This window comes from Oxyura jamaicensis, chromosome 21 (genome assembly GCF_011077185.1).
Source record: "Oxyura jamaicensis isolate SHBP4307 breed ruddy duck chromosome 21, BPBGC_Ojam_1.0, whole genome shotgun sequence".
Lineage (NCBI taxonomy): Eukaryota > Metazoa > Chordata > Aves > Anseriformes > Anatidae > Oxyura > Oxyura jamaicensis.
This window is the reverse complement of record NC_048913.1, coordinates 2845668-2873435: the sequence shown is the minus strand read 5'-3', so window position 1 is coordinate 2873435 and position 27768 is coordinate 2845668. Positions and strand designations below refer to the sequence as shown.

The 27768-nt window shown below is 48.8% G+C and overlaps 1 protein-coding gene and 1 long non-coding RNA gene across 3 annotated transcripts; both read right to left on the bottom strand.

Moving 5' to 3' along the window:
- Positions 1–270: 270 nt before the first annotated feature.
- Positions 271–23209, bottom strand: MXRA8 (matrix remodeling associated 8). 2 transcript variants are annotated; one of them, XM_035344498.1, is made up of 12 exons: positions 23193–23209; positions 20584–20723; positions 20151–20228; positions 14149–14172; positions 13441–13749; positions 12787–12888; positions 11070–11528; positions 6506–6664; positions 5431–5461; positions 4693–4769; positions 3951–4028; positions 271–3061 (listed from the first exon to the last, which is right to left on the bottom strand). In XM_035344498.1, the coding sequence occupies exons 3-12, from the start codon at positions 20197–20199 to the stop codon at positions 3036–3038; spliced, it is 1314 nt and encodes a 437-aa protein (XP_035200389.1). In that variant the 5' UTR covers positions 20200–20228; positions 20584–20723; positions 23193–23209; the 3' UTR covers positions 271–3035. The 2 variants fall into 2 exon arrangements, with proteins under 2 accessions (XP_035200389.1, XP_035200388.1); XM_035344497.1 differs by lacking the exons at positions 20584–20723; positions 23193–23209 and having other exon boundaries at positions 20151–20406.
- On the bottom strand, positions 14485–15921 carry LOC118177100. Its single transcript, XR_004755676.1, has 2 exons — positions 15064–15921; positions 14485–14919 (listed from the first exon to the last, which is right to left on the bottom strand). It is a non-coding gene; the product is annotated as an uncharacterized LOC118177100 (long non-coding RNA).
- Positions 23210–27768: the final 4559 nt, after the last annotated feature.

Sequence of the window (27768 nt, the reverse complement as noted above, 5' to 3'; positions counted from 1 at the left end):
TCTTCACTTCTAAGGCAGAACCATCCTTTACAGCTGATTTCTCCTCTCAGTGACCTCCCCTGTGTACAACCTCCTTTACAAGGTTCTGACACTAGATCGGCCACACAGAATTCATGCCAGAGCCGACTGGCAGAATACAAAGTGCACATGTAAAAGACCTGAATGGTTTCTCACCAATACTCGAGGGCAAGCAGCCTTCGTTAATTCCTCTGGATTAAGAAGCAAATTAAAAAAGCAATTCTGCAGTTTAGCGTTCAGTTTTCTCTGTCTTTTTTTTTCAGCAGTTTGAAAACACACAAGTGGTTATCCAGGAGGCCTGCCTGGATCTCTTTCAGCCAGAATTCTAACTTAGTAAATTACACGCTGGATGTGGCAGGCTGCTTTTGAAAACCGCTGTTATGATCCTCAGCCCAGTCACACAACATGTGCCTCTCCTGAAGAAAAAGTGGCCGTAATCTCAGACTGGTCTCCTATTTTGGTCAGTCTAGGATTATCCTGGCACATACGACCATTACCCAAATTCAAGCTTGTGATCAAAGCAAGGATGAACTCATCAAGCCCTTCCTAGTGCTTGTTTCAGAGAACATATTAATTTCTCTTCCCTTAAGCTATTTTGCAGCCTGGAAGTCCAATAAAATATTTAAATGCCTCTGGAGTTTATGAGTAACCCCACTTTGAGCTGGTGTCTCTGTGAGCTACGCGAAGCAATTTGAACTGGCAAGTAAAGATCCCCAACCTTTGACTCACAGACATGAAAGGGAGGGAGAAAGACATTAATGGCAATTACTTGAGACTGTGCCACCCTGATGGAATAACCAGCGCAGCCTTACGCACCTGCAGGAATGCAGCTTGGGTTTCAATCAGGTCCAGCCAAAGGCAACCTCAGAACGGCTGTCTGCTCTGGGGGAAAGGCAGGAAAACAGGGACCTGGGCCGACTCCGTGCCCTCCTCGTCACCAGTCGTGGGTCTGCCCACCCTGAGCACTCCCATACAGGTGTGTCTCAAGTGAAGAGAGAGGCAGAACTCACAGAAATCATCTAGAGAACAGCAGGAGGGCTGTGCAAACTGTAAGAACTGCACAGCTGTAGCACAGGCTCACCTCCACTTGTACAATTTTCCTATTATTAAGATTCTGTAATATTTGAAGGCATTAAAAATAAGGGTCCCCAGTATATTTGCCCTTTAAGATAGTCCTCACTAGCAGAGAGAAGTGGGAATATCTATAAAAATTGTCACGGTCCGTTTCCCACTCCTCTGAAGTTTGTGCACTGAAGTACTCACATCCTAGCTTCTGAACAGACATTATAGCTCTTCTGTTATGTAGGAAGTAGAGCTAGGGGGCTAAGCTCAGCTCCAGTGTAAGAAGCTGCAACTCAGCATCCACCACGCTCTTTTGCTGGTGATGAAGTAGCCATGGTCCAAAAAAAGAACTCAGGGTCCTCCATCCCCAGGAAGAAATCCTTGCTGGGATACCTGCTGCAAGCAGAGCACTGCTTCAAGTCCGCAACCACACCTCGCCCTCACAGCAGCTCCACACAAGCTCCTCTTCACACTTTCACCACTCGCAACGTCCTGGAGACCCTACCCCAGTCCCATTCAGTCACTGAGCCCACACACAATCCCTTCCTCTGCCATTCTCTTCAGACCTCCAAAGAGGAGGCTGGCAATTCTTGGCCACCTACACCCTTAGATAGGAACACGAGCCACGGCCATCATGCCCACAAGGGCAAGAAACACCTTATTTTCATCTGTGCCCCACTATGGAAACAGTGCTGCAGCATATCCCAAGCAGTCAGAGTAGCTGTGGTCAATATTTTCTGGTGTTCCTGATGCTTTACCTTGCTTGGATTTTAACACTGAATTATTCACTGGCAAATTTTTGGACATCCCACCTCCTCATACGTAGAGCTCACCTTCAGCCCACAGCCCCACTATCTCATGCATCTGCTCCCCAAAGCGATGGCAAAACTCACAAGGATGGACTCTTGTCCCTCCTCAGCTCCCCTTTGAGGACCATGGTCTGTGAACGTGCCTGACAGGCTATGGTGGGATGTGTTGTTACTCTTGTTCCTCACGGTCGGCTCATGGGAAGCCGTTCTTTTTATCGGTCTGTCTACCTGTGCTGTCATCATACCTTCGTTCTGATGTGCACACAAGCTCTGTGTGGGCAGGATCCACCTCAGGACTGCAGGAAAATCACATTCCAGATTCCACACAGGAGTTCAGCCCTCTCCATATTATTTCAGGATCTGATCTAACTGACACTGGCATTACAGCACCGTAACTCCATCAACTTCAGCTGAAAGTGTCTGCACTGAAACAAAAACAAATCAGCAAACAAGCTTAGAGTGAGAAATGGAAAATTACACTTCCAGAGCTCTTTGGAGCTGATACCAACACTACCTCGGTGGCAAAAAACTAGATCTGTGTGCCTCCCTTTCCCCTGTAAAATGAGGATATTGACACTTCTCCATTTGTAAATTGAGGTATTTACATTGTCATTTGTGAAGGGCTGAATTAGTCTCTTTTTATTTCACCTGGAACACGTAAAGTGCTAAGTGACAGTATCATTTCTCCTGATTTACACCAGCATATGAGAGATCACAATCAGGCCTTGCTATTCCTTTTCTAATGAATACACTGCGCGGAAAAATGCCTGATATAATGATGGCTCAAGAATAGTGATGCAGGTTGGTTTATTTTAAGCAGTAACGTCAAAGCAAAAGGTCTGCTGATTCAGCTCATAAAAATCATTGATGCATAAAAACAACAATAATATCAGAAAGAAAAGGGGAAGGGAGGACTGGGAGAACAAAAGGAGAAAAGTAAACCAAAACCCATCATAAGTGCACACAAGACAGATGGTCTAACCCTTTTGGGAAGCATTTGCAAATACCCTTGTGCTTACTGGGGAGAAACTCTACATGAAAAATGTATGGTAACTGGAGGGACATGATATCAAGAAAAGGCATCTCTTTTCCATTTATCTATCTTTGATTGAAGCTTCTGGTCCAGCCAGCAGCTTGGGAATGTCTTCATTTACAGTATTCCTTCCTGAAATCTGAAAGCAAATTGAAATGGAGGTCAGTACCTTGACGGTAAACTCAAACCATCCAAAGAAACACACCGTGATACAGACTTAGCTCTACAGTGACGAGTGACCGTTTGCAGTCAGCCATGCTTTCATTATCCTCTTCATAAACCCCCCAGTGAGATTTATGGTATACAAATTATTGCACAGATTGTTTCTGAAGAACGTAGGCAAAATATTGTCAGAACTGCATCAAGAGCTGCAGGTCTAAGGCAACTCATGGGCTCTCTAGACCACTTCCTTCTTGCTCTCATTTCAGGCACATTTATTATGTTTTGGATCAATATGAAAGGCGTCACAGAACCTAACAAACTTCTTACAAGAGCTGTTTAAGTGCAACCCTGAAAACTGAGGGATAATACGCAGAATTAAGACTGGATAAACAAAATGAGATTCAGCTCCTACAGAGAGAGAGCTGTTTGCTTTTGTTGGATGAAGTAAAAGGCTGCCCATTGCCCATAAACAAATTCAGCTCAGAGCACTCCTCTGCACAGTGTTTTCTTCACAAACACAATGCCAGTACTTTTTTGAGATACATCTTTCTCTGAGGTTGTAATAAAGAATGTGCTATTCCAACCCTGCTAGGCATTCTTTTTCCAATAAAGAAAAAAACTCTACTTGTGCCATGCCAAAAGCTTTTAAAAACCTAATCACTACTTGGATCTTGTGGCTCCATGATGAGAGGATGGGAAGGGAACTGGCTTCTCATTCCTGCTCTCATTTGTCATGATGTTTACCATTCCTCGTTTGACTGTGGCTTGGTCAGCTTACTGCTATACCATGCTCCTCCCTCCTCCCTCCTTCAACCCCTCACAAGGCTCCGACAGCCACCAATTAGGGTGAAGCAGGTCATTATTACCTTTGTCTAAGTCGATGTTCTTTGCTGGGAAGGTTCTGGCTTGCTCAGCCTTCTCCTTCAGGATGTTGTTTTTGTAATCTGTATAAGGGAGGAGTGTAATTCAGACAGCTATCAGAACATTAAGAAAAACAAAGTTTTATAGGCAAGGGAGACGGGATCAGCCCTTCCCTGAAGTACTCGACGCATAACATCTCCAGATCTCTAGGAGTAACTCATGGAGTTACTCAGCAGGAGAAGGAAACGTGCTACAACTTAGTTGTTTTTGTTTTTTTTCCTGGCACTAATCAGTTACACTTCAGTTTCCTGCTCCTCATAGGCAACACTGAGTCTTCCACTATGTAACGACAAGCTCTGGATTATCTGGGTCAAGGTCACCTGAAGGTGACTGATGCAGTTATTTAAAGAATTTGCTCACAGAAAAGCTCTCTTGAGACACACACACAAGAATTTTATACTTGTGCTGTCCTGAATTGCAGCCCACTCCATGCAATCCCTCCGTTCTTTGCTTTAGCTTTTCTATCTACCTCATTTACACACAGAAAATTTGTAGCTTGGGGCCTGAAGTTTGTCAGCTTGTTCTTTTGAAGGTTGTACCTTTTCTAGGGGTGAGATTCTCATAAATATGCCCTTTTAAATCAGGAGGTTAAGTCACTATAAAACGGGCACCTAAATACCTTTAGGAAATCCTCAGTTACAACAAGTTTTGACCTGATCTAGAGAAGGGCTGCTAGCCCATGCATACCCAGCCTGATGTCTTCACTTCTGTACTGAGTCAGATCTGTCGTGTCGACTGTAAATTCTTTAAGATTTACATCCTTCCTGAAAAAGGAATGAGAGTGAAAAATGGTTATCGCCACATCCTTTAATAACTGTCTCCTTTTACCTTTTTTTCCACAATTGCTTTCTAGTGTTACTTTAAGGAATTGAATCTACCCTGTTTATTTGCTATACATCTGGAGGACAGCTGAAAAACCGATAGATTTCATTCTTTATTAAGTACAGGTGATTTTCACAGTAATCTCTGTAGAACCATGTTCGGCTTCTGCAAGGTTCCCTTGAAGAAAATATGACAAACAGCTTTCAGCAGATCATCCTGCTCACTAGTGAACCTGATTTTCCTCTCTCTTGCTTTTACTGTCTTTTCTACTAACACCAAAAGATCTTTGGCTAGTTGATTGTTTTTTTTTTTTTTTCCCCATGAGTTTGTCTGGAGCCTAGAATGATGGTGAGCCAACTGGAACTGGAACTTTCCCATTTCTTCCAGTTTAGCATATATAATAAAACGTAAAGGGACCCAGATACACTATCTTGGCCCATGTCCAACTACTCAACCGTATCAAACAGTCTATGCTTTACACGGCTGCGTTAATAACCAGATGCTCAGCTGTTTTAGGATCTTAATGACAACAGAGGCTTGGGACCACTGAGGTCATTATTATGTATTCTGGCCAGAGACAGTAGATCCTGTAATTATACTTACTCTCCATATTTCTTCACGTTGTATTCATAGCCTAAACAGGAAGAAGAAAGAAAATGAATAGTTGCATCCAGTCCAACCAACTCCCAGATACCACTGATAACAGTAACACACAGCAGTTATTCACAGTGCCCTTTGTCGTGATGCTTACAATAAGCATTTTCACGACCCCTCGAACACACAAGAATTCATGCATGTCCCCCTGCCACAGGGAGCTCCCTCTTCCTTTACTCACCAGCTTTCTGATGGCCTTCCCAAATGTATGGATGACCAGCCATGAGAAACTACAGCCATCCCCATACTTCATTTCTTACCCCCTATTTATTACACAAATACTTAGCCCATCTGTCATCTCCTGCGTGCTGGTGCTGCACCTGTCCAGCCCCAGCCCATTGCTCAGGCCTGCATCCATCACATCCTGCAGACACCGGTTTCCATCTGCCTTCCACTTGTCGGGTATCTAAACAGACTCCTGCCTCACTCCAACCAGCAAGGAATAACTTTGGGTTCCTCTTTTTTTTAGAAAAAGCAGGGCCAGGAGTCTGTCCCCCTCTGTGACTGCAAAGCAACTCCACTCTAGTCAGCAGGGATAGCCCACTGTGTTGGTGCTACCCCCTGACGTGTAAGTAAGGACGGGTGTGCTACTGCAAAAGAGGACATCAGAAGGCAAACATTCCCTGGTATTTGCTTTTTGTGTGACATCCAAAACTATTTCTGTGAAAGTACCAAAAGATCTCAAAGCATGTTTGTCTAATTCCACACAGTCACCCAGTACAGGGGGATCAGCAAGGACTTAAAAAATCTTAGTCCCCACGGGATGCACGTAAGCCTTCTGCTCTAAATAAATCCCACCTGTAAAGAAAACTCAGCAAATCAAGGGCTGGACATTTTTACCCCGCACTAATGAATCTCTCTTGGCATCAGCACCTGCAGAGACTCCTCTGTGCAGGCTGCTGGTTTTCCAGAAGAGGATCGCTGCCTTCGGCGTTGTGCTGCACAGCAATTGTTTGCAGAATCAGCTCCCCTGCCACGGGACAGTCCCGTAAGCTCTTCAGGGATGATCTTGTCCAGCACCTACCTCTCTGCCGGCGCTTGCGGGTGATGAGGACAACGATGATGAGGAGGACGATGAAGAGCAGCAGCGTCGCCAGGACGTAGCCCAGCTGCTGGAAGAAGTGGATGCGGCTCTCGGGGATGATGACGTTTATCACGTTGTGGCCCCTGACAATGTTGGGATCTGGGGGCAGAGGAAAAGGAGAACAGGATGGTAACTGTAATTGGCATTCACAGCACAGCACAGCAGGTGGACGCAAACGTGGACCCGAAAAGCATATGCAATGAGAAGTTTCTGAACTTAATGAGGTAACGGGCAAATGGCTGCTGAATTTCCAACACACCGCACCTTTGTCAGATGGAAGGTGTCTGTGCTCATCACAAAACTGTCACCCTTCCCCGAGTATCGAGTATTAACCGTGACCACTGCACACCCCTGTGCTGCTGCCTGGCTCTCAGCACGCTGCTCTGCTTCACCGCAGAGAAGTCAGAAAGAAGCCCCAGGAGACAGCCCGGAGCCTCCCGCGGGGTAACGCAGCCCCGCGCCAGGTCCCCTGCAACACACACACCGCGCTGCTTCGGCTCCAGACAGCTCAAGTATGAAGCAGCCACTCCCTGCCAAGGGTTATAATTTACAGAGTGGGAGGAATTCTCAATGCCAAAGAATGAGTTTCCTTTTCAAATAATAAAAAAAAAAAAATAAATAAAATAAATAAAATAAAAACCCACAAAGAAAAGCCAAGATTCCATTCCAGCGGTGGGTGCAGCAGCGTTTCAGTTCCTCGGCGCAAGGAAGGGTAACTCAAAACTTTTACGTGGAACATTTTTGTAGATCTCAAATAAATAGGTCAAGGCTTTGCACACAGAAAGGGAAAGCGACTTCTCTGCTTGCAAGGATCCCAGGCCTCCAAGTCACCCCACGTCAACGCAGACAACCCGGGCTCCGTCTCCTCCTTTCTAGTGTTTAATTACCAACACTGGTCAAATGCTGCTCACTGTTACTCCACAATAACCTGGGGCCGTTCCTGGGGCTAAACACGGCCGGACACCAGCAGGCTGAGAACAGATTCCTTTCCCTGCTTGCTTTGCTAACAAGGCTTGATGCTTGAGCCAGCAGCGGGGGCCAAAACCAGGAGGGCCAGAGCTCCGGTGGCACCTTTCCCTCCAGGACGCCGTCAGAGCAAAGCTCCTGCTTCCTTCACCCCGTTGCTGCCTCTTAAGCCTGTCTCACATAGAGACTGGGACACCAATAAGTGCTGATTTTATCATGGGCACTGAGAAGTCACAGGGATGAGAGTCAGACGGCCAGTCTGGTCCCTTATCAAACGCGGGACAGTGTCCAGCTCATTCTCTGTGTTCCACCAGGACCAGATTCCCCCAGCAGCCTTTTGGTATTCCTCCTTAAACGCAGTGACATCTCCAGCACCAGTTAAGGTCAGAGCTGATCAGCAGGAACAGGAATGTCGCAGCTGAGCTAAGCCAGCGAGTTCATCATTATTTCAACAGCTGGTTTTCCTTTTGAGGCCGTTTGGGAATGTCAGAGACTGCTCGTTTCCAGCGGCACAGTACTGTAAATAGGCTGAGCCCAGAAATTCAATATTCCCCACCAAAAAACTCAGCACCAAGAGCTCTGATTTTGTCCAACCTCACCCTCCATGAGAGCAGGGAGGCAAACAGCTTATTAAGCTAACCAGCAAACCTCTTCATCAAACACTTGAGCAACCCAAGGCCACGGGGCATCAGAAAATGCCTAAATATAAATTAAGATTGAGATAATAGGTCCAGAGCAGTTCAGGCTTAGGAAGCTCATCACGGTGTCTGGGTCAGCTCCGGCCTTAGGAAAAGCAGGCAGCAGGTAAATGAACACTTGCTCCCCAGACACTCCAGGTAGGGCAATTAAAAGTAACCCTGGAAGAAGTTTTGGGAGCTGCTGGCGCAGAGACTGGCTCCAGCTGGTCAAGTAGTTTGTTTGCAGCATTTAAAAACAACCCACCCGCTGTGAAATCAGATAAAATGGCAGTGGATGGAAGCACGCTCTGATAGTGGCGACGGTTGTTTGCTAATATAGCACTCCTGGAAAATGGGGAGGTTTTAGCAGCCGCTCTGTTCTGGTTGTGCAGCCCTCCGCTGCAGTCGCTGCTGGCACTGCTGGGTATTTTGTATTTCCTGACTCTGCTGCTGAAAACGAGCATGTGTTTTTCACCACAGCTAAGAAATACCAAACCAAAAAAAAAAACAACAAAAAAAAAAAACACAAAACTGCAATCAGTAGAGGGACAGTTCTGCTTTTCTGCTTTCACAAATCCCTGCACCATGAAGGGCTTCTTCAGCAGCTGCCCGAAGGGGACGGCAGCCCCTGGAGCAGCCATCGAGCCCGAAGGCAGCAGACCTAAAGGTGTCCTGCTCCTGGCTTTTTGTTTTCCCCCAGTACTGCAGGGCAGGAGCTGAGCTGAAACTTCAGTCAATATCAGAGAGGTGGCTAGAACAACAAGCTGTGGAAACAGAGTTGCAGACACTTTGGGCCTCCTTAGCCCCCAAAAAGTTGGAACGGAGGTGCCTTTACATTACAATACCAAGATGTCGAGGGGCAGATCCTTCTGCTGGGGAAGAAAAAATGGAGAGAGCTCCACCAAGAGCTCCCAGCTGCTGGGTATGTGGCCCATTTTGTTTTCGAGGCTGCCCAGGACTGGGAATAGGCCAGCAATAAGCAAGAGACGCAAGAGATGCATTTCTTCAATCACTTGTTCCAAAGCAAACGCGGAGTAAAAAAATGCACTAAATTAGTACACACACAACACATTTGTTCTGCTGGGACTGAGAACAGAATTGAACTCATGTTTATAGTTCAAAACGGGATGAAATTTCCTGTCTGGAAATGGCTCTGAGCCTTGGAGCTACGCCAGAAGCTATAGCTGCCTGCTGGAAAAAAAAAAAAAAAAACCCTCCCTGCTTTGCTTTTGTTATCTCCCGGTGTTTCAGTTTGGCTTTAAGTTACAGCCCAGAGAAGTTCTGCACAGCTTTTTGTGGAGAAGGACAACACCTCACACCTCAGCCTTTCCTGCTACACGCAACCAGGGCAGGTCCCAGCAGGCCGCCCATCAGCAGCGGGGTTGAGCACGGCTCCCAGAGCATCTCGGCTCCTCCACGTTCCCATCGACTCAGCACATTTTTGTCTGTGGTGCTCTCCGACCAGCTGAGCGTTCGCTGCCCCTAGGGGACAAAGCTCTTCCAAGGCTGCTCCTCTTGGGGGTGGAAATGGCTTTTCTCAGGAAGGCAAGTTCCTTCAGCACGGGGCATCACTGCCAAACTGAGACAGCCCCGGCAGGCGGAATTACTTGCAGGTTCTGCCTGACGTCTGAGCAAGTAGGTAAATACTCAGCAACAACGAGGACAGCAACTAGGGGAGAGGGGAACAGATTCCTGGGTGGGCAGCTCTGGAAACAAGATGTAGTTTCCATCTGCACAATGTGATTTAAATAGTACCCAGGGCTCTCTTGCTGCCCTTGAGCAGGGAGACTGATATTTGTGTGTCCTGACCTCTGCGCCAACTCAGCCCCAACGGCCACCTCTCTTCGGTACCGCCTGGTTTCCTGGACACCAGCGTCGGTCCCAGTGGGAAGGTTTAGGTTTCTGTGACATGAAAAAAACTAATTGCTGGAGAAGAACAGACCTATTTAAAAATGTATGAAGCACGTTGAAATTTTGTACCGAGCAGCCAATAAATATTAAACCACAATGAGTACGTTAAAATGTTAATAAGGAACTATACCCAAAAGATTAAAAAAAATATTAAACTTGGGATTTTACTCTTCTGCCTGAACTAAGCGTGACAGCTGGGGGTTTGGACAGGCTGTCAAATGATAACTCACTGCAGTGGAAAATGTGAAAATTGAGCTAAGAAAAAAAAAGGCTGAAGGGTGGAGGAAAATCCCTGGTGGTTGGTTCTGTGTAGCCTGGCACCTGGCGCAGCCTAAACCCCTGTGCGATGGGGAGAGAAGCGCCAATAGCGGTATGGTGTAACAGCAAAGGCAGCACAGAACTGACCCCCTACTCCACACCCTCTCCTGGTTCAGAAAAGCAGTCAGAAAAGGGAGCCTGTTAGAAAAACAGCCTGCTTGCCTCAGGGCGTGTGAGTCTCGCAGAGCAGTGGGCTGCCTGGGAGCAGAGCAAGCAGCAGGACATGTCGTCAGCCCAGCTCTGCAGGCAGGGTAATGAGCCCCGATGGGTGGGACCCTCCTCCTTGGGTGGGACCCTCCTCATTGGGCACAGCTCCGTGTTAAGCAGCTCTGGAGATCCTCACATATCTCTAAGTGTGTGGCTCCAGGTGCACCGGGGTAATGGAAACAGCTCAGGAACATCCCGGCCTACACAGCGGAGCTGTACCTAGCAGTGAGGGAGACAAGAGCTCATCTACTCCTCCAGCCTTAGGGGCAGGAACATGAGAAAGCTTCATGGAGGAAACCTCAGGGTTGCTCTGAGTTGCACCTTCACTGCCGTGGTGTCTGTGGTACCTCCACAGGGCACAGTTTGCCCTGACCACACTCCCTCCCTCCCTCCTGCAGTTAAGGAAGCTGCCAGAAGGCACTTACCTATGGCTGGGGCAGTGTTGTGGGTTGTGAGGTTCACCACCTTCTTCTCCCTCACCGGCTCTGTCACAAAGACTTGGTAGATCCTCCTCTCGTGCAGGCCGCAGTAGTGGTGGTGCAGGTGGCAGGAGTAAGTGCCTTCGTCCGCGCTCTCCAGCTCCGAAATGCGGAGGGAGAAGTCCCCCAGGGCGAAGGCCGTGTCAGTGATGTTCATCTTCTGACGAATGAAGAGCGGGCCGTAGGAGCGGCGCTCGCCGGAGGCGTACAGATCGATGAGGCGGTCGGCGCGGTCGTGGGGAACCCCCGGGGGCTGCCTGTCCCAGTGGACCACCTGCTGCTCCTCTTCGCTGTGCCGCTCCGTCCAGATGTGGTTCCTGTTCACGCAGGGAAGCATCACCGTGCTGCCCTCCAGGGCAACGATCACGGCCTTCTCCCCATCCCAGTACTCCTTTGCTGCTTTGGCTGTGGAGATGACAAGTTGTAGAGCCTTGGTACGTGCACCTTTACACACCCACGCTGTGCCTACGGGCACCCAGACGTGCCTGAGGTCACTCCCAGACCCTGCAGTCCTATAACACATCCCCTACAAAGACCCCAAAGTGCTAGTGGGGCAGTGTGCGTTCGTTGTTCATGCTCCCTTCAGCAGTCAGTTACAAATGTACCTGCACCTTCCACACCCTAGGTCTGCATCATGCAGGACCACCTTCCTTTCCTCATAGCAGGGTTCACCTCCTGCTTCACACAGCAGGAAGCACGTTCCCTCAGCAGGCTTCATCTTCAACGTGCCTTCCCTTGCTCCTCCAAGCAGGAAATGCTTTCCTAGCCACAAGTGCCCTAATTGCTGGAGAAGTTCAAGGAGCACTGTTTTGCATTGGATTCTTTTGTTATTCCTTTTCAAGAACAAAAACACGGATGAGCAGATTGGGGCTCGCAGGCCAGGCTGGGTGTTCTTACTGCACAGAAGCTGTGAGAACAGCAGAAGAGAGACGCTTCTGTCCTATCCCGTCAGCCTCTTGGAAAACTCAGCCCTCTGACAGCCACCACCAGTGCCAGCAGCTTCCCTTGTGCATTAAATAAGGTGGATTTAAAGGACACAGTAGTGATGCTTCTGCAGTGTAGGTGGCACAGACTGCAGTTGCCAACAGCCCTGAGAAGCTTGCCTCTAGAGCTGGAGTCAAGGCATGGTGCATGAGGAGGTTTTTTTTTAACTCCAGGCTTCTCAGGACTAAGCTCCCCAGACCCATGTGACAAGGCAGATGTTTGTGGCTCACCTGGCTAATGAGGGATTGTTACTCAGGGTGTTTTACTGCCAGAGCATTAAGAGGACAGTTAGCTAGCTGGGCTGCCTAATGCAAACAGTTAACAGCCTCTCTGCAGGGTTTGGCAGAGGCCAAGAAAGAAGGGAGGTTCATAAAACACACGTTGGCTAAAATACCGAAACTTGAGGAGTCTAACAGAAAACAGCCCAGCGAGCACCACCGCCTCCTGGTGCACTGCAGGACTCTTGTGGCACCTGTGCCCTGAACCTGCCATGAGAAGGCAGCACAAAACCCTTCACCCACGCTGCTCCCCTCTGACGCGAGCAGCACAGCATCCAATACCTTCTGTGGATCAGCACACAAATCCCACTGGGAATTCAACACCATACTGGGAGCAACCGGACTCCAGCTGCCAGACCCTGCCCCTTGCAGAGAGGGGCACCAAGCTTTGCCACACCTACCTTTCTTGGTGATATCCAGTTGGATTTTCACAGTTTCGTACAAGTGGCAGTAGTGATGGTGGAGATTGCATGAATATATGCCTCCGTCACTCTCTGCAACATCTGGGGCAACAGAGAAGAGAGGGGAAGATGAATGGTTCATGCTAAGATAACAATTTTGTCATTTATGCTATTTCCCAAATGCTTGTGGGGATGCACACAGGGGCCTTCACATAGCTTAGAACAAAGTCTAAGCAGGGAGGGTTAAACAGAGGAACCACCTCACCTAATACAATCAGTTGTTCTGTTCATTTGCTCTGTCATGGAAGATTTGTATTACCAGATGGGAAGAGGAAGCAAATTTAAGTTTAGCTAAGAGCAGGCATAGGAAGAATGACAGTCTTGGGCTTATGGCTCAGGAGCTGAAACAGTCAAAGGTCCACATGAAGCCCACAGGACTTCTGGACAGTGAGTTATCAACTCCCTTTTAAAATGGGACTGGTTCAAAGGGGAATAAAACACTACTGCCAGTGCTTCACATAACCTTATTAGACTCATTTTTATTTTTAGAAAAATGCTCTGTAAAATAGCCATTTTCACTGGAAAGCACAAAGTCAGTTTAGACAAATCCTGCACTGTGCAGGAAGCACGGGGAGAAAAGATGCTGTCTAGTACCTTTGATCACCAGAGAGAAGTTGCCGTCTGTAAAAGCGTTCTGCGGCATGAAGATCCTCCCTTGGTTGTAGGAGCTGTACACACGCTGATCCCCAGCCGAGTACATGTCGCAGAGCCTCTCCATCTTGTTGTCCCCGTAGTAGGTGCTGTACACGTCCCAGTGCACCACGCGCTGGCGGTCGTTCAGGCGATCCTGGGTCCACACCATGCGGTAGCTCTTGCAGGGCAGGACAGCCTGCGACCCCAGCGCGGCGCTGATGTTCAACACGGACACTACGACGCTGTTGGGGTTGGAGGCATCGGCTGGGACTAAGAGCCAGGAGCAAAGAAAGAAAAACAGTTTCTGGATTAACAGCATGTGAAGAAGGGGCTGGAGTAAGATTCAGTCCTGCCCTAGAATCTCTGCTCACCTTCCACTCAAAATAAAGCAATTTTCAAGACAACGCATGAAGAAAGACAAAAGAAATACACTTAAAACTGATGGCTTCATTCAGCAAAAACATCTGTTATCAGGATCCTAAATTTGACGTGTCCTACCTACCTTTCAGTCCTGACCCCCACTTATATCCACGTTTAGAGACGCTAGTTCATGGTTGCTGCCTGTGGAGGTCAGCCATGAAATACCCTTCTGGGGGTGCCCGATTCCATCACACCCAATTTCTTCTCACAACAACAAAACAACAGGCAGATTGCAAAGATGTCACTCACCTGAATATAAATAAACAACAGAACCTGTCAAAGCAGAAAAAAAAGAGCATTACCGACAATGGAAGACACAAACACCCTCCTAGCAGCAGCTGTCTCCTCTGCTGTTATCCCATCCATCCCTCCCTTCTCTGTTAATACTTATTTAAGGTGAGTGTTGTGGTTAAGCCCAGAGCTCAGCCCTTGCTTGGCCCATGCTGCAGCAAATACAGCAACTGCCTGATCCTACAAACTCACGCTTAAGAGCAACAAGGGAAATGCTCAGCCTGCAACTGAATTTCGTACTCTCTCTGTCTTTATTTCATGCCTTCTATAGCTACAGAGTTTTTTTCCCCCCCCCCTGCTATTCAAACGTTACACCAAAGGTATGTCAGTGCATCACCCACTGAAACTGCCCGCAAGGCATCTTCTGCTATTTAACACGCTCCGTGTAGGACAGAAAATAAGAACCCAAGGAGGCAGGACTGGGCAGGGGGGTGGGAGGCACCGACACCACAGGGCCTGATACTCATCCTGCATGGGAAGCAGCAGAAAACAGCAGGACAAGAAGAGTTTCACTTGCAGGCTGCATTCCTGAGCTGCACGTTCCCACAGGCTGTCTACATCTTCTCGGTCGTTTCGCTTGCCCTGGACTGGACCTTATTTTAGGCTAAGCAAGAAAATAAAACATCCACTAGCTTTTGTTGAAGCATTTCCTGCGTGCTTGCTCCAAGGCAGCCCCAGCAGTGTTTTCCACCCTGTCCCACTCACATACCCGTGGCAGTGGGTACAGATCTACACAGGCAGCAACAGCCTCCAGCCTGGGGCTGCAATTAGCTCTGGGAACGTTTTCTGGGCTTGCACCAGTGTTCAGCAAGAAAGTAGAAAGAAGGTGTCTCCAGTGGTCTTCCTGCCCCTCAAATGTCCCTGGCGCTGAACAGCACACGCAGACACTTCCCTGGGAGCAGGAGTTCCCTAAGATGAGAAGTGTTCTGTCCTTCCCCAGAGGCAGAGGGCATTGGTAACTCTGCGGGGTGCTGAGACTACCTGTCCTCTGCTGGGCAGACTCGGGCTGGCTCCCTGGAGCCTCTCCTGCTCCTGCTCTGCATGGCTGGCCACGTAACGCTCTGGAAGTGACCACGATTCTCCCCAGTGCATGTGACGTGGATCTGTGCAGGAAGAGCTTTGCAAGGAATTAACTGACGTCTGTGTTTCTGCATTGCTCCGGCCCAGTCCCTCCTGCTTGGTGTGTAGGAGGGGTCTGGAGGTCTCCTGGCATCATGCTTTGAGAGCACAAATCAGGCTCTCAGCACAACGACATCATTATCTCTCGAACCAGCAAAGCCCAAGTGGGCTCCAGCAGGACAACTGGATGTTTTGTGCTGCTAATGTCAGAGGCACAATGCCCTCCTGACAAAGGCTGCATTTTTTTTTTGGTATTTATTCATTTGAATAGAGAAAAAATTAACTCCAGACCAGGGCTACTTTAACCACACCCTCAATGCACGGGCTGGGAATAAACTCCGCTTCTTTCCCTTCTCCTATCACAAAACACCGGGCAGTGACACCGGAGAATAAAAACGAGCAGCACTGCCTGCTGAACTGCCAGTTCAGAGACACCTCCTGCACTTACAACCTCAGCATCACAAAGAAAACAAAATCCAGCCTTCTCGCAGAGCCAGTCACTTTTACAGTGAACAAAGTCGCTCTCAGGAGGCTCGGGAGCAGCCAGCCCTCAGCACAACAGCACCTGCCCAGGGCAGCGGGACCCGGCAGCGCTTACGTGCCCGAGCTGGTGGCATCTGCAGTGTGACAAGGGAACAACGTGGTGTCACAAGGTGTCACAAGGTGACCCGTGTGTGAGGAAGCGTGGCTGGGAGCTGGCTGCCTGCGCTTCCAGGGTCTCGTCTGAGCGCTCGTTAACTTGATTTGGTGCTGCAGAAGCAGGCTCCTCTGGCTGAGCAGCAGGAATGCATTCGCTTTGCTCCCTTCCTCTTGCAAGTTAATGGGAAAAACACGGAGCCCAAACGTAGCGCTGTAAATCTCACATCCGACAGGGACATCCACCGAATCCTTCCAGAGTGCTCTGCTCGGCAGCCAGGCCCAGCCCCAAGCCAAGGCCAGCGCTGCCTGCCGGGTTTGTGCCTTGGTGGTGCCCTGCCAGACATCCCAGCCCCTGTCTGTGCCACCCCAGGGAACTCCAGGGTCCCTCCAGGTCTGCCCCTTGGTGACCAGGCGCATTGCTTCCTTTTAGGAAAAGGGAAAAGCATCTGCTGAAGCCCTGCCTGCCTTCTGCCAGGCTGTTTTGACTTGCTGGGTCACACAAAGACAGCCCAGGGTTACTGTCACGTCGTGCGCTGGAACAAACCCACCCAAGATGCTGGCCATAGTGGGATGGAGCTCAGCACCGAGGCGAGACCTTCAAGAGGAAGGGTTTCCACTGCACGTCTGTGCACACACACCCCAGTTCTGGGCAGAGCCTTTGGGTCTGAAGCCTGCCCTAGGGTATTACTCAGTCTCAAAGTGGTAGGTGGGAATCTGGAAGCACAAGGGCACAGCAGCCAGAGCTCCAGAGGGGACAGAAAGGAAGAGGTACGTGGCAGTCTTGACAAGAGACATGGACCTTCTCAGGACAAAGACAGGATAACTGATTGTGATGATTCCCCAGTAACACAGGAAATCTGCACACATGCACCAAGTTGTGGATGAGGCCCTTTGAGATGGCTGGGAGATCACTTTGAAGGCAAAGGAATCCGGAATGACTCCGATCCCCAGTATGCCTGGAGCAAATGGAATTCAAACCAACTCGTCTTCACTAACCTGGCCACAGAGCATGAGTTAAGTGGGATATGGGCTCTTTTCAGTCTCCTACCTCTGCCCTACCACTTTTGTAACGACACGACTCCAGGGCCAGGATCTTCAAAACCACCAAATTGCTTAACAGATGGCAAGGCAGGACTCACTGTACTTTCATTTTAAAGGATTTCAAATTCCACATGGAGGATAATCACTCTGCCCTCTCTCCAAGTGATAAATCCACCTGAGAAGAAGAAGAAACTCATCCCCTGACATGTTCTGTGCAGACTCAGCACGCCTCTCAGCAGGATCCCAGAGGTATTCCACTGGTCCCACAGTACAGGAAGAGGAAAGCAGCCTGCAGGTTTCTAATCCCTTGTAAAAGGCAGGGCCAGCTCTTACTTCTTGAATCCCAGCCATCTTTATAGTAAAGAATTAGGCTGCAGAGAGCGCAGGCAAGCTAGAAGTAGAAGCCTCAGGCTCTGAAAGACGTGCTGTATGTCGGAGCTCTCCAGGCACTGTCCTTGGAGCAGCTCAAAGAGAAAAGTGTCCTCGCAGGAGCAGGACCTCTGCTCTTCTGCTCCCAGAGGCTGCTGGCAGAGGTAGAAGCACGTGCTAAGGAAACCACCACATTCCTGTCCCATACTGGAGAACACTAGAACAGAAACTTTGCCAACCCAGAGTGGCAGCCTGAGTGCCAAGCGGCACAAACACCCCACGGGGCACGAGCACAGGCAGGGCTTCTGCTGGGCGCAGGAAGAGCTGGGCCACCAGAGCCAGCAGAGCCAGGATAAGCCGCCTAGATCAGTGTCTTACAAGACAATGAGCATCCCTGAAGTCCAGATTGTAGTGGTGGGCAGGAAAGAAAACAAACTAAAAATTCCCCGGAGAAACGAATGTCACATCCCACCAGGAATGGGGGTTGAAACAAGTCTCCGAGGTTGATGCTCTGCTTGGCTACTAAGCTCAGCTCACTACTCCTCTGCACACCTTCCTACCACCTCCTGGTCTCTGTTTCTTTTTTCATTTGAATAAACAGAATTCTGCATTAAGGGTGCCTTCACAATAGGGGTGCGGAGGGAAGACCTAGGCCTAGACAAAGGAGATGTTCTTTGGGAAATCTGTGTGGCAGATTCCTTCTTTTTCCCACAAATCCCATTGCTTATGCAGAGGATTTAAAGGTCTCTGTAGAGCTATTACACAATTATCACAAAAACAGAAGCTTGTGCTACCGAGCCATTTCCAAATACTTCTGGAGACTGGCAGTGGCTCCAGCCTGCCCCTGTGGGGAGCTGACACGGTGTCTGTGAGGCCCTAACGGCTTATGGCACAGTAACCCCACGGAGACAGCAACACACACAAGCCCAGCACGATTCTAGTAGCCAATACTTTAACCCAGTAGCCCAAACCACCTGGGTGCATCCCGAACAAGCAGAGGAGGGAGATGGTAACAGAGTCTCATGCCTCGACATCTTGGCTCACCTGCCCCAGCTGGCCGAGGACTGCAGAACCAAGCTTCTCACTTGAACAAGGCCTCCCCTACAAAGCCAACTGATGGCCATTGGACTTTGGACTTTTACCTAAGTCTCTGTGCTTGGTTATTTTTAAAGGCTCGCTGGGACAGCTTTCTCAACGGCAGAGGACAGTGCTTGCAAGAAGGATGTCGGGGCTGGAGAGCCATTAGCCGCCCCCCAGCCCCAACAATTCCACCATCAGCTGCAGGTAGGAACATGCCGCAAGCTGGCAGAGAGCAAGAATGTCCTGCCTCAGCACGAGGGGAAGAGTCTCCTGCCTGTACAAGAAACTGATCGCATCCTGGCCACCGCGCAGCCAGGATCCCTCGCAGATTTGCCCAAACTTCCTCGCAGAGGGCTCAGATGTTAGCTCAGCTCTGTGAGCCCTTCGCTGGTTTGTGTACTTCACGCTGGCTCCGGGCCCACGGAGCAGTTCGCAGAGCCATTCCAAACACTGGGCTGCTCCTCCCTGCAAGACGTTAACGCTTGAGGGTGTGGTTCTTCTCCAAGAGGGAGCATCTCAGCAAAAAAGACACAGATTTCTTCCCTTCTCCCCTCCCCATCTCCTCCCATTATGTTAAGCTGATCTGGGTGGGTACAGCAGTTCTCAGCACGATGGCTGTGGGGCGTGCAGACAGTTCTCTCTACAAAATACACCCAAAAACTTCTGTGTGAGACCAGACCATCCTTAGGTGGGATACTGCCTCCTCCCCGCAGCTCTCCAGTGCTGTGCAGCCGCCCAACCTGCTATTCCTGCCCCAGGCTCTCCCAAAGCTCTGCCAAACCACCCGGGGAGCAGCTGGACTGGTTGGTGCTTCTGAAATACAACGTGTGGCCTCCCTTCTTCCCCAGCCTTATCCCACCGCCTCACTATTTTTCTGAGACACGTTAACCCTTCTTTCTCTATGACTGACTCATGATGTCCATTTCTTGCCTTTAGGCACTGCAAAGCCAGAGAGGATTTGGTGATGTGGGAACTGGGTTAATTAGGTTCCAAAGTGAGAACTCTTCATCTTCATCCATCTCCTCTGAGCGAGGCCTTCCCATGCCGTTCTTGGAGCTGCAGGTGGTCCTTGCTCACAGACAGGTGCCTTCCTTAGGGACCAGCGTGCTGCACGGGTGGATTTGCTGGGCTGTTACAATTAAGGACGCTGGGTCCTCTTGCAGCCTTTACAGAAGGATGTGGCAGAGGAAAAAGCACAAGCTGTTCCGTGACTGTAAGCTCTTCACGCTTGTTTTCATCTCTTTCCTACACCTTAACCTTAAAGCGAATTCTTATCTGTCTTATGCTGACAGGGCAAAAAAATAGCATTCATTTTGTCTTCCACCCTGAACACACACACACGTATCAGCTGTTTCTGCCCCTTCAGAAGCACACAACAACCTGTAACTAGCCAAGCTTTACGGCATTCTCCTTTCAGCTTGCTGCCTTTGAGTCTGCCGATGAAGGGAACTGACATGAAAAAGTAAACTGCACAAACATGCTGGATAAAGTAGCACTGAAACAACCCCAAGCATTTCTCCAGTCTCTCTCCTTTCCTCTCAAAAAGGAAAAAAGTAGGAGAAATCCATGATTCCCTCCCCTCACAGACCAGAACCAAGCTAACTCAGGAATCTGAACAAATTCTCCCAAAGATAACAGCCCAAAGCCTCCAGCCCCGTCCTCTGCAGCTGAAATAAACCCAAGCGACGCCGTGTTATCAGCTAGGAGCTTACTTTGCTGAAGCACAAGCTGCCACAGGAGGAGTTTTGCTAGTTGCTCCATTTCTTCAGCTTCTCCGTGTTTCCGTCTCTCTTGAAAAACAAGTTAAAGACTTTTTTTTTTTTTTTAACAACTGGAAAACACTATGACCTCATCAATTTACATCCAGAAAGCTGTGGACAGCGGCTCACATTCTGCAGAGTTACTCCACCTCCAACTCCTAACTCCCCACCTCCCCTCTCTGCTCTCCCCCCCTGCTCACACTCCACCTCCTTCCTTCCCCTAACTCTGCCTGCAGTCACTACAAACACCCACCCTCCTCTTTTCCCCTCCCTCTGGGACCTTCTGATCTACCCCAACTTTGATGTAGAAGTTTTATCGGGTACAGCTCTCGAAACAATCCTTCTCCCTCCCCCGGGGATGGAACTAATTTTCCTTGTACTTTACTTGATCCAGCTGTTCCTCTCTTTGTTTGACGCTCGTCCAGCTGTCTGCTTGAGACTGGATTTATTCTGTTGCCTTCAGTGGTTTTTTGATCTTTGTTTCCTCATATGGTTTTACTTTAAGTTCAAGTCTCAGAAGACAACCTAGAAAACAATGTTTACCCTGTCCTGTGATTTGTAAGCAAGGGTTTAAGAGCAACTACCTTAGCAAGAGGCTAATAATGACAAGGACCTGAACACAGGGAGCTTAGGGCAGTGCAGGCAGAGCAGCCTAGAACACAACCAAAGCCACTGCTGGGATATGGGGAAGAGGTTTTCCTGTCAGAGAAAGCTTGGTCAAATTTAGGATTTCTGTATTGAACCCTTCAGACCAGAACTGAACAAGCTGTGCCTGATCAGCACTACAACAAGCAGCCAACACACAGCAGTAACCGTAAGGCTGTTCATCCCCAGTGCACACCCATAAGATAAAACCAGCCCTGACAGCAGTGCCAGGGCAGTAACAGCATCAAGTGGTGACTGAATTTTCACCAGCCTTGTTCTCAAGGGAAAACCGGTACGTTAACCTGCTCCTAAAGCCTGGGCTGTGTTTCTACAACAACTTCAGCATCCCACAAAGAGCAGGAGCTCTTTGACCAAAGAGAGGTCAATTACTGAACACCACCAGTGCCCAAGAGCAAAGAGTAAATTCTGAAACTGCAGTAAATTCTAAAACTGCAAAGTGCTTCACAAAAGAAGGGCTTCAGTGTATACTCACACAAACCAGCTCAGGTTCAGATCGCTTCAGTTTGCACCCACAGACCAGTCACGGTCCGTCCAGCATTGGGGATCGCTGCTTCAGATGCTGCGGGATGCTCACGGGGACAGGCTCCACATTGCTGGCCTAAGCAAGCTTTTAGTGAAACCCTCCCCTCCTGCCACCACTAAAAGATTGAAGCTTTAGTAGCCTAGCTGAAGGGGGCAGCAACCTTTGCAGGTAGTGGGAAGAGCTGCACGAGGCTGCTGGAGGAACTGCCTTGAACAGGTCCCGCACTGGTTCGCTTTATCCTCCTCCTCTGTAAGCGTTCAGCCATTTATTTCTCTTCCACATCAATCCAAGTCTGAGCTTTAAAAGAAATAACCCAAGCCCAGTGCAGAAATGTGGCGTGCCCTCAAGCAGGATGAGCTGGTACAAAGACAGTGAGTTGGGGTTTTCAACACCCTGGCCTACAAAGTGCCGGGGGAGCTGGGTCGGAGAGGCTCGGATGCTGCTTTACACCAAGAACATTTCCACCTCCCCCGGGCAGGACTAACAACCCAATCTGTGCAGGTGGCTAAACTGGCCTACAGGAGCCTTTAAATGCAAGACCTGAAGAAAAATTGCATGGTTACAAACTCAGGAAATGGCATAGATGCTGTTAGCATATGTCAGAGAACAAAACACGGTGAACTTCTCTGTTTGCTCTGTTGTTAAATCGCTGTTGGTTGTGGTTAACAGTGTGTAGCAGATTAAACCATACAATCAAATTAGTCATCGAGTAGAAAATCTGGGAGAAAGGGCATTTAACTTCTTATTCCTAAATGTCCATCTACAGAACAGAGCCAGATATATGCAGAACTCTCATATGAGAGCTTAAAAATAAAAGCTAGGGTCCTCCCATGGCACTTCATGGATACAAACTTAATTGTCCCACTTGAATTTTTCCCTTCTGGCATTTTTCTGTGTACCAGGAGATGGATTTACTCCACCCAGAGGGGGCTGCGCTTCAGCAAAGAGGGCATTACAATTATAACCAAAACCCAAACCAACATCTAAATACCCTGCAACAAGAGCAACCCTGGAAACAGCCAGATGAAAATAGCCCAGAACTTCATCGAGGGGAAGAATCCTCTCTGCAGCAGCAGACAGAACCAGACGCTTCCAAGGAATTCCAAGAAATTGGAGCTATTATTATTAGATAATTTGAACAAAGCTTGCTGTTAACCCCAGATGTCTTCACGCTGTCCAATCCAGACCCAGATAACTGCCAGCAAAACGTTCGAAAATCATCTTTAAAAGAACCCCACTGCAAACTGCAGCTCTGTGATTTATGTAGTTACATTAAGTGGGAAGTTGTGGGTAATTAGACACCTACCACCACTCAGCACAAGTTCCCACACTTCAGCTGAGCTGTGTCAATAGCCTGTATGCTCACACAGCTGGCCTAATTGCAGCCCTAACCTAAAACACGGGTTGGTCTTTGCAAGCCTCGGATATTTGCATTAGTCCCATTCCACAACCACCTGCATGCAGCAAAGGCTCCTGCTGCTCCACGTCCCCCAAATCAAAACTTGCTGGCAGACCCTCAGGCATCATGGCAAAGACGACGCTGATCTTCAGCAGCTCAGAGAGAAGTTTAGGGGATGAAGGAGCCTCCCCTGCTGCCTCTGTCCGGCCAGGGAGCCAGGCAAGAGGCTCAAATCTCACAGCCTTTTGTCCAGCTGCGTCATCAGAGAAGCCTGGAAAACGTTTGGCTGGGAGACAAGAAGCTGTCCCTGTGGTGCAGACGGCAGCCCCAGCACCCTCTCCTCGCCCTGGTTCCTCCCAGGCGCAGGCAGAACCCTGCGGGGTGCAGCTCCAGGTTGCTTCCCCACCTCTGTGCCCCCCAGCTCTGGCACTGCAGAGGTTACTGGCTGCTCCTCGCCTGCTCTCTGGGCTAGCTGCAGATCGCTGTGGTTGCTGCTGTCACAGACTGGCTATTTCCTGACTGAAGAAAGCCAAGTTCAGGCTGAGCCCACTGAAGCCTCCTGAAGAAAACAGCCCTGTGGAAGAGAAGAGGAACAGCTTCTCTGGGGTTCACCCCGAGGGGAAGAAAGGGAACCAGGAGGGCATTTCACAGATCCTTGCCCTTTCCTCACTCGCTCTGTGCTGTGTCTACTCGGCCCTAGAGCCTTGCTGCGCCAGAGGGAGTTGGGCCAGGCAGCTGCACCACACTTTGCCCAGGCAGGTGCTGGATGCCCAACTCCATTCTCCAGAGAGGCCAGGCTAAGGAACCCTGGTCAGCCTTTCTCTTTCCACAGTGGTGTTTTGGGTATTGATACTCAAAACAAGGAGCATCCCCCAGCTGCCCACTGTGGCGCAGCCAGCCGTCTACCCCAACCACAAAGCCTGTCCAAAGAAAGCAGCTCTGTCCGTGCAAGGAAAGGTCCCTCCCAGCACTGACACAAGGGGCTTTGCTTCCAGCTCTGCACCTGCCAGCCTCGTTGCAGGTCAGGCAAGCAGGCAGAAAGGCTCCTCTGTCCCCACACTCACCCGTGTTTCACCCAGAAATGCTGGTGACTCAGGTCGAAAAAAGCCCTGCCTGGAGAGATGAATTGGCCTGTGGCAAGCAGTAGGAGGCAAGCTCCATCTGGCAGGCAGTATGCTCTCCCAAATCTCTTCCATTTCAATATTTCTGTTTTCCACAGCTGCAGGCTGCACTGAAAGACCTCCTGGACTGAAGACCATCAGTGTAGAAGACTGAGCAGAGAGCAGGCTGGGAAGAAGGCCTGATGCGAAGAGGTCCCCTCTGTCCTTTTATTGTCATTTTGAGAACCAGCAAACTTGGAAGCAGGAGGAAGCAGCCACTTCCACCCCATTTTTACAGCTATAAATCCACGTAATTTATGAGATAGGAATGCCAGCACTAATGTTCTGTTGACACAAAGACACAAATTATAGTACAAAGCCTTATGTGCACAATCTGTCATGTTCCACATTTATATTACCAAGATCTCGATCTCTAGGTATGAAACCCACTGTACCATGCCATGATCAAAGGAAAAAGAGAACACCTCTGCCCAGGAACAGAAACAAGGGCAAACACACCTCTGTATTCGCTCCCCCTTTCTAAGAAAGGCCTGGTGTAGGCCAGGGGAGCCTTCAGAGCTGCCTGTTGCTGGAAAAGAGCAACACAACAGAGCCACATGAATTACAAGAGGGGATGCACTTCCCGGGAGGCTTCGTTTGGTTGCGAAGCTTTACTCATTAAAATAAATCTTTCAGCTGCAGTGAATCCCATAAGCAAGGCTGAAACAATCCAACTTGCAGCAAGAGCTGTGAACTAAAGGGACAGAACTGAAAGCCAGCCACAATGACAGGGCTGTCGAGCGAAGCCTGTCATTATTGCAGTGATGTAACCAGCAGCACAAGCTTTGCTCTCTGTACCCCAGCTGTAAATGCTCTAGCCCCTGATCTGCCTTCTCTGAACAGCCTGTTGGGGATGACAAGTCGAGGGGCTGGCCAGATGTTTTCCTGCTTTGTTTTATTGTGCTGGGGACCGCTGTTATCCCCAGCCTGTGCTGCAGTCACCAACCCAACAGCTGAGGCTAAAGCACACGCCGAGTAATGGCAGATCTCTGACATCCCTTTTACTAAGTACACATAAAACAAGATCACGACAACAGCTAACGATTTCACTTAATAACACCCCTTGAACTACCCATTTCCAGCAAAGATGAAGCCCACAAAACCACCACATGGTCTCTGCTATGCTACACCCAAGCACTGCCGAAGCAGAATCAGAGCTGTGCAGGAACAGCGTTGGTGGGGACTGCTGTTTGCAGGCAATTCCTCATCTCAGCTCCCCAGCTGAAAAGCTCTCCTTCCTTCCCCCCCGTGCCAAACGTGCTGGAGCATGAATTCATTGATGTGATGTGTGCATACGCATCAGCGATAAAAGCTGGCCAGGTATGTAAGATATTTAGTCAGAGGGAATCTTAAGAGGGGGTCGATCTTCTCCTTAACGTGCTGAGCTTTGCACTTTGCCAGGCAGAGACCTGCACAAAGGAGGAGTGAAACTACAGGCTGGCTGCTCTTGCTGAGAAGACGAATGTCTGCGTGCATCCATGTGTTTTTGTGCTCTTCCAGTGCTACTGTCCTGGTAACAGGTCTGAGAGCTCTGTCTGCACCTTTGGCTTAGAGGCAGCCCCACAGCCCAGTGGTTCCTGTCGTCTAGCATCTTTGGATGGCACTGTATTTAAACACTCCTTTTTGTTGGAAAGCTGTCAGCTTCAGATTCCTGGGATTCATCTCAAAACCATTAATAGGAACCAGTTACAAAAACAGAGAAATTGCCCAGGAAACCAACACATTTTCTTTTTTTTTTCCAGACTGAAAACTGAAGATTATTTTTCCAAGATAAAAATGTGTTTTGGCAATTCTTCCACAACACAAAATCCAAAAACCTGGGTTCAACGTGGGGAGAAAAGCCAAAAAGATTCATGTACCCCGAAAACCATCAGAGGCAGATACCCAAGCAGGTATAATTCAGCAAGCTTATATTAACTACCATGGACCTAAGTCAGTTTACCCCCACTAAGTGTCTTCCCCATAAACCCTGTGAAGTGTTCCACAAAAACTTCAGGACCTATCTGATCATTAATCCTACCACTAGTGAGCTTTAGGTACAAGCAAAACTTATTTATCCTTCTCATTAGAAGAGGATGCAGTCAGAGTCTCCCTGCCTTCACCTTTTCTGTTGATCTCGCACAGCTCTGCTTCACCAGATGCTTTTTCTGGTAGAGAAGACATTCGTGTATTGATAAAACGTACTGTGCCATTCATAGCCTGTGAAAATCACTGTAAAAAAACTGTAAAAGTGAGTCTTTGACAGTAAAAGCAGTTCTTTCAAATCAGCATCAAATTTCATGTTGTTCCAAATAAGCACCTGAATCAGATGCAGTTAGGCTAAGATTTAAATTAATTAAATCCCAATAGATTAATGTTTTCATTGAGTTGTATTTTTTTAAATGGCATTTGAGCACAACTCCCTCAACCTCAGCATGCAAAGACTCAAGGGAGCACCTGAGTACTAGCCTCCATCTCCTCTGCTACTGCCTTTCCAACTCATTTTAGTTCACAAACCTTCATCGGGGTTTAATCTGCATTTCCCTGCGCTGCAGCAGTGCTTCCAATCGAAGCCGCAGAAGTTCCATTCGATGACAGTCATGATGGGCTGCGATTTTACACCTAGGCCAGCCACAGGAAAAGATTTCCACGTAGGCAGCACTTCTGCAGACATCAGCGTTATTATATCTCACGATGGTCAAAACCAACAAACAAGCAGGCATATCAGGAATGGAAGATGCAAAGAAGAACCTCACTGACATCACAAAGCAGGTGTAAATTACTGCTTTCTTAGCATCTTAAATTCAGTGTCATTGGCATACACCAGAGTGTGTAAACAGGGAAATTTGGCATATCAGTTCTCTATAAAAATTATTTAGTTTGAGTACAAAAAGAGCAATTTTAAGTAGCTTGCCACGATTGTAGCTTGCCATGATTGCTTTAATTAAAATGTCAACCTGGAAGGACATTGCATGTGTTTTCCACCCCCTCATTCCGTGTTTGCAAGGTCTTTGTATCGGTGGCACCACATTTCATTTGCACTGCAGGGCAAGCTGGGTGCACAGCACAGGCAGCTCCTCGTAGAAGTTTGTAGTCTAAACAGACAGGAGCAGCAGCGAGACGTACAACACAGAAGGAAATGACTCACCCGGGCTCACGCAGCACATCAGTGGCAGAATTAGGAATACAGCCCAGAGCAGCTGCACGTCAGCCCATTAGTACCTCAGTCCCTAAACTGTGCTGCCTCTGTCCTCCCAGGGAGCCTCGAAAACCCTGGCACCGTTTGGGACTCGCTGCACAGAAGGCTGACAAGGACACAGACTGAAGGGCAGTTAGACAAAATCTCTTGACTCTCTTTCAGCTCTGGAAAGCTTTGGTGATGCACAGAACTCTGAGACATAATGCACTTGGGAAGAGCCAGGATTTTTACCTTTAAAATGGCCTGTGGCATCCCTCTTGCCTCTCAGATTTTTCCAGCGCTCCAATTCCCTAGGGAGAAGAGTCTTCGTTCCTACCTGCTGGGTCTTTTCATGACACCACAGTGGGATTTATTTATTTAAATATGAAGAACCTACCTATCTTCCAGCCTATTCTCAGTGCCTTCAACTCATGGAATTAAAAAACAAAAACACAAAAAAAGAGAGTAGGTATTAGCTCAAAATCACATGAACCATGAAGTTCCTGAGGGGATGGAAAAATATGCAAATCTGACTGGGATTTGCCATCAATTTTAACTTCAGGAGCTGGCTCTGTGCATGTCTATGCATCTGTTCGTCCTCCCCTAAAGCAGCCAGCCACCATGTGCTGCTGGGAAGCAGAGGGATTTTTTCAGGGCCCCTGATG

Bases quoted from the DNA above. Each gene is read 5' to 3' on its own strand.
- MXRA8 (XM_035344498.1), bottom strand. From the start codon at position 20,199: ATGGAGCAACTAGCAAAACTCCTCCTGTGGCAGCTTGTGCTTCAGCAA. The intron at 13,750-14,148 runs GTGAGTGACATC...CCTGGCTCTTAG, and splicing joins TGTTGTTTATTTATATTCAG to TCCCAGCCGATGCCTCCAAC. The intron at 3,062-3,950 runs GTAATAATGACC...ATTTGCTTTCAG, and splicing joins GAACATCGACTTAGACAAAG to ATTTCAGGAAGGAATACTGT.